We start from the raw sequence: 6530 nt of genomic DNA, 5'->3' as shown, positions 1-6530 counted from the left end.
CTGACATCACCTTCCCCATGAAAGGCTGGAGGGGCATGGTGGACTGGGCCAAGAACTCAGAGGACAAGGTCACTGTCTCCAAGAGCATCCTGTCTTCGGGGCTGGCAGGTAGGCAGCACAGCCAGAGCACTCCAGAAGAAAATTTCATCTTCATTTTCTAAGAGAGGTTCCTTCCATTTGGCTGATGTTCAAATTCTCCTTCCAGCTGCGGTGGATTTGCTCACAAAACCTTGGTCACCAAAAGCATTGCTGGGTGCAAATAAGGCTTTCATATATGGCCTGACCAAGAGTCAGATCAAAACTCCTTGCAAAAGTTCAGGGGCAGGTTTAGTGCCTGGATGTTGATGTATATCTTCTCCTAAATAAGCAGCATATTTAGAAAAGAGCGGGAGTCGGTACAAAAATTCAGGGCAACACTGCATTGATGATTCCTTCTTCCAAGGCTTCTGAACCTGGGAAAAAGTGAAAACATCCCTATGTCTGCTGGGTCACCCTGTTTTTGATGCATGTGGGTGCTGAGCTGAGCCTGCAATCCTCTGCAGGGCATGTTGGGTGCTGAAATGAGTCTCTCATGCCTCCCTAAATACGCTGGGTTGCCATTAGGGGTAGGGAATGGTAGTTGTCGCTCTGGGTACCATATAGGTATGGTGAACCAGTACAAGAAAGGCAGGTGCATTAGGGGGATGATTCTGCTACCTATCGCCATGGCCATGTAGGCAAACAATGCTGTAGATGCTCTCCAAGACTGGATCCAGGCCTGATAGGGCCATGTAAGGGTAAGCAGCTGAGGATCAGCACGTCAGGCTGAGCAACTAATGGGTCTGGGTCTGCTGCATGGACGAGCTTTGCTAGATTGTGGTTTTATGGCAGTTGTGTGAAATTTTCTGCCCTCAGAAATGAAATGCACGGGCATTTATCACTGAGGTGACTGGCTTCACAGCAGGGCATGCATATGAGCCACGGTGTGGAGGCAGGAGTGCTGGGTGCATCAGCCAAGCTGGTCTCACCGCCAGATCTGAAAGGAAGTCTGAAGGGTTCTGGGCTGCTCTGCTGGAGCATCCAGCCCTTACCTGGATATGAGTCCCAAAGTGTGCTCATCTTCTGGCAGAGAGCTTTAGCATTTGGCAGGATTGAGGCCTGGGTTTCCAAAAGCAGGACCTTAAGCTGGGCCTGTTGCTGGGACGGTGGTTTTTCCTTGTGGATGCCCTGGTGCTGTGTGTGGCACTGGTGGCTTTGAGAGAGCAAGCTGCTGGCTGCTGCATCAGGCTGTGCTGTCCTTCCTTGGGACAGAGGCCAGAGACTGTGAGTTGCTGCTGTCAGAAGACCTTTGGCCTCTTCTTGTCATACCAGGACCCTTGTCACGGGCTTCCCTACTGGGGAAGGAAACAACGCAGCCATCATTTGTACCTGAGGAATCTGAGGCCAAGAACAGTTAAGTGACACCCCCAAGGGTAAACAGTGAGTCACTGGCAGACCAAGGATCACGTCCAGCACTCCTTGTGTTTTGTTGTGCCTTGAAGACAGCATTACCTTCCTGGGAGAAGCTGGAGCATGTTGGGAGGGTTATTACAGCTTGTTTGAGGAGGTTGTGGAGCCTTCACCTTTGGAAACCTTTAATCACTTGTTCGACAAACTGCTGGCACCAGACACAGGCAGAGCTGATCCTGCTCTGCGGCTGAGGGCTGTCCTAGGAGGCCTCATCCACTTCCCCACAGTTTTCCAGATTTCTATTACAAGCATCCTCACACAGAGCTGCTATAGGGCCCCAAGCAGTAGTCACCGTGGTGATGTCTACCCCAAAGAATCAATTTGGTCCTCACCTCTCCGTGGTGTCCTGTTCCACCCAGGGCTGCACTGCCTCCACCTTGTTCAGCATCCCACACTGGTGGTATCTTTTTGAGGGTTTACTCAGAGATTAACAGTGGAGATGCACCTCTATCCATTTTGATCCTCACCTTTCCTTAGCCACAGGGAACAGGGGCAGCTATCCTGAGCAAAGTGATGATGGCAGCTTAGTGAGACCAAAACCAGACCCCCTCGCTGCTGGGAGCTGACTTTGCACAGTTGATTTCAGTGGGCCAGCACTAATTTATGTAGTTGGGTGATGTGTCTTTTGGGCTGCGGGCTGTGCAAATACTGCTGGTGAGGGAACCAGTGCTGGGGAGATGTTACATGACCAAAATGTAATGCTGTTTCATGCTGGGTAGCATGTCAGAGGATTTTTTTTTTGTACACCAGAACTGATAGGAACCTGCATTATTAAAGATCTGTCCCAGACTGAAAGAGACAAGCTTCCACCTCTATTGCAACCAAGATTCTTTGCCTTCCTGGGAGGGTGCTGTGATAACCCAACCTGTGGGGCTTAGGGTTTTGCTTGCTCACAGTCTCATAGGAGCACACATTGCTTCTGTAAATGCCCTACTGCATCCTCTGAGCACAAAGAGGGAAAGCTCTCTTTGAAGGCAGCAGGATCCTTGTTTGCATAGGGATTCATGGGAAAGGCCAAAAGACTATGCCGGCTTTCCTAAAGAAGAGAGGCTTATGCAACTGCTCTTGCAAGCCTGTCTGTCAGTCTCTCCTAGTTATGTTTTCACCAGCTATCTCACTCGAGCCCAGTTTGATGAAGAGGAAGACAGACATGCAGTTGTGTCTGCCCTGAACTGATGGAGCAGGCGCACTGTAAGTTCAGTCTCAGTACAAGACATCAGAGAAGCCCCACATCAGGGTGCTTCCACAGTTGCTTCCTCAGCTCTGCTTTTCACCCAGCCACTTGCTTTTTCACCCCCTGAAAATTCAGCCACAGGGCTGCCTCTGTTGCCTGTGTTTTTTCCAGGGCAGTTCTTGCATTTTGCAGCTGGCCAGCGCGAGGCAGAGGAGGAGGAGGTCAAGTGACATCCCCAGAGGTCACACAGATGATTCAGAGGCTCATCTGAGACCGTGGCCCCCGCAGCCTCCCAAAGCAGCACACGGGTTGTGGGGTCAGACCAGGTGCAGTGGGACATCTCCCCTTCTTGGCTGCCCTTGTCGGCGCAAGCGCAGCTCTTCTCTCTGATGGCTTGATAGCTGTGGACGTGTTCGAATGCCTCTGGCTGGCTGCAAGAGACCTTTCCACCCTGCAGATTTGCCCGCTGTGGTGCTGTCGGAGGGATGAGTGTGATTTCTGAACGGGGGAGCACCAGGCCGGTCGTTGGGGATGAGTGAGTTTTGCATGAGGGCAGACACCTGGGGCGCCGGGTCCCCCCAAAGGCACTGTGCCCTTCCTTGGGACTGATGGAGACCTGGCGTGGTGACAGCAGGCACTGCATCCCACCGTAGTGATGTTGGTATTGGCCATGCCCCAACAGAGACCCCCTCCATGTGAGGTCTAATCCTGTACCTGGGTGTCCCATGGGGACAGCTGACATCCTGATTGTCTCAGTGCTGTTTTCTTCTTCCCTTTCCTTTGGTGTCCTGCAGAAACGGACGACTCCTCCGTCTTTGTGGTGGGGACCGTGCTGTACCGGAACATGGGCAACATCCTCTCCCTCCAGAGGTAAGAGGGGCTGCCTTGGGAGCGCGAGCAGCTGGGAGATCACCAGGCTTTCCTATTGATCCCTCTGGCTGCAGAGCCCTGGTCTTCCAAGGAAATAGCAAAGGTCACTGGGTGCGACGAGACAGACTTTGACTCGGCAGTGCAAATATTTTGACCCCCATTGACTGATGCTGCAAGTTCAGGTGGGGCCAGGTTCATGCATCGCAGACATCGCTTGCTGGAGGGGCAGGAAGGTTTTCTCCGTCCATGTGCAACGCCGTGCACCCCAGATATGAGGGGAGGCACAGTGCTGTTGCCGCTGCCACATCCCTGCCTGCCAGCTGCCTGCCACCCTTTGCCCTCCAGGAATGGATTCTCACGCTGCCCTCCTCATCACAAGCAATTTGGGGGCCTTGACAGATGGGGGATGCTCAGCTGCCCCGGTCCTCCCAAGCTACTGGGGAGCTGCCAGCCACGCTGAGCCCTCTGAGAGCATCATGGCAGAAGAGAGGCTCAGAGAGAGCAGAGGAGCATAGCAACATGCCTGGCTGCACATGTCTACCATGTTCCCAGCTGCTGCAAACCGCCTCGGGCACCGAAGCTTTTGTGTTCAGCACTCCCTTTCCTTTTCTTCTCTCCTCTCCCTTTCTCTTTTGCTATCTCACTCTTTTTTTCCGAGGCTGGTACTGAGGCAGTAAATTAAGCATCCTAAGGCACCTTCTAAATCTGTTCTGCACTGATTAGCGTGAGCCCATTTACCATAAACACCAGGGCATCTCTCCTCACTGATAATCATTTAAATACCTACAGATTTAGCACTAGCAATGGCAAAAGAGCTCCAAGTGAGTGCAGAGAGGAATTAGCAAGCCAACCAACTGTATTCTGTAATATCTTCCATTACAGCGCTGGGAATTAGATCAGAAGGGCAATAAACATCATTGGCTCAAATGATCCAGCAGTATTTCAGCTTTCTCTGGCCAACCAGTGAATGAGCTCTGATAACCAGCAGCTGCAGCAGCCACAGCCTCTGAACAGCTTTCCCGCGGGAGATCTGATTTAAGACATTCCTTAATTAAAGGACAGTCCCTCTTTAAAAAAATCCAGAGTCCTGAATCACCTGTGGAGATTCAAAGGAAAAAAAAATAAATAGCGAGTACCTCTTACTTCACCACTGTGCAAATGAACACAGCGAGAAAAAGGGGAATGTCTTTAAATAGCCATGTAGCTGTATAGCACCCGCCTATGGGGTAAAAATATTTCTGACCACAAAGGAGAGCAGCTATTCCTGGGTACACACAAGCAATAAGGACCCAGATCCTGGGTTTGACCACAATGATTCAATGCAGAGTGATTTTTTCTTAAATGAAAGAAATGTAGATTTAACTCAGCAAACTGCACCAGCTGAGCTAGTCCTAATTGTCCCAATTTACCTCCCCCAAGCAGCAATTCCTTATCTGAGCCACACGTTGCTCTGTCCCCTCGGATCCAGAGAGCCCTGTGGTTCTTGGCAGCTGTGACAACTGAGATGGGATCCACACGATGCCTGATTTTTCAAGCCAGGGAGGTGAGCGGCACTTGGTTCCCAGCTGAGCACTGCTGCAGAGGACGCGTGCAGCAGTTGGAGTCAACAACCTGGCACCTGACAGCCCCGTGTACCGAACAGCATGTTTACAGCCTTTTGCACACTCTTTACAGCCACGCAGGAGCCCTCTGAGCTCGTCTGACCTCCTGTCCAAGCAGATCTTGATGTGTTTTGTTTTCTTCCCAGAAGCTGGGTTGCAACATGCTTTTACGAAAGACGACTCATCTTCTTCCTGAAAGATTCCCTGTGATGCTGAGTCCCTCACCTCCCCCGGCAAGCTGCTGAGATGTTTAATTACCTTCTCTGCTAGGAGACTGTCTCTTATTTTAAGGCTGAATTTGTCTGACTTTCACTTCCAGGCACTGGGCCTTCGGGTGGGCGACCGAAAAATCCCCCACATGCAATGAACTGTCAGACATGCCTTTCAACAGAAAGTTTTTGTCTGGTTTTCTAGCACTGGGATCAATTTTGCATCTCTCCTTTGAACTCTCTCCCCTGTTTCCCCATCTTGAAGTGGAACTGAGCCCAACGGCACAGTGGCATCCTGACAAGGAGAGGTGCAGAGAGAAGATGACTGCTTCATATCCTTGTTCCTGCACAGGATCACTTCTGTCCTTTCTGTCACAGCTCTTTGCACTGAAGTCAATCTCCCTGGGTACATTTTGGGTCACAGCTCCCCGGAGCAGAGCCTGTAGCTCTTCACGCAGACCTTGCACTGTCCAAGCTCAGATGCCTTTCCTGCCTCTTGGATGCACTGGGATAACTTCTGGTTGGGCTGTGACTACTTGGCCATTAAGCAACCTTCAGTCTGCACACAAGTAACTTCTGTGTGCTAGCGACTTGCCACGCTGAAAAAATCAAATGCTGCTTCTGCTTTGTTTACCACATCAATCCGCATGTGGTCTGCAGCCTTCAAAAGGATGTATCTGTGTCATCTAGGTTGCTCATGCAAATATTCAACAGCACTGAACCAAGAACTGACCCTTACAGACCCAGCTACTAATGAAGACATGCACTGGTATTTACCTTTCAGCAGCTCCCATTTTTAGCTTATCTACAGCTGCCTACATTTCAAAGCTTAGAGCTGATATTTACTTCCATTGATGTCCCCCTTTACTCTTCCTTTGTAGACTGATATTTGCACTTTATTGTTTCTTTCTTTTCTTTTTTTTTTTTTTTTTTAAGGAAAATGTGTATTGTTTTTTCTTTACCCTGCTAAAACAAAGTTGTTTTTCCCTCTGCTGCTGGTGGAATAGCGGCTTTTCTGAGCATCCACTTACGTGGATGATTCCAAGTTTTTTTGGTTTGGGGTGGGTTTTTTAACCCACTTGCTGTTAAGCAAGGGCAAATCTTTTTCATGTAATTCTTTTGTAAAAGGAAGATAAGACCCAGAAAGGAATGTGAAAGATTTTGCCAATGCCTGTAGATTTGGTGGAG

General features: G+C 50.1%; 1 protein-coding gene across 1 annotated transcript in view; it reads left to right on the top strand.

Moving 5' to 3' along the window:
- BAI1 (brain-specific angiogenesis inhibitor 1) overlaps window positions 1–6530 on the top strand; it is a 205496-nt gene that overhangs the window by 79490 nt on the left and 119476 nt on the right. Inside the window, exons 10-11 of the mRNA XM_009333078.1 lie at window positions 25–108; window positions 3457–3532. Coding sequence (XP_009331353.1) covers window positions 25–108; window positions 3457–3532 — 160 coding nt within the window. The remainder of the gene's footprint in view (window positions 1–24; window positions 109–3456; window positions 3533–6530) is intronic.

The sequence above is a fragment of the Pygoscelis adeliae genome, unplaced genomic scaffold, assembly GCF_000699105.1.
Source record: "Pygoscelis adeliae isolate BGI_AS28 unplaced genomic scaffold, ASM69910v1 Scaffold38, whole genome shotgun sequence".
Classification (NCBI taxonomy): domain Eukaryota; kingdom Metazoa; phylum Chordata; class Aves; order Sphenisciformes; family Spheniscidae; genus Pygoscelis; species Pygoscelis adeliae.
This window is presented reverse-complemented; position numbering and strand designations above follow the sequence as displayed.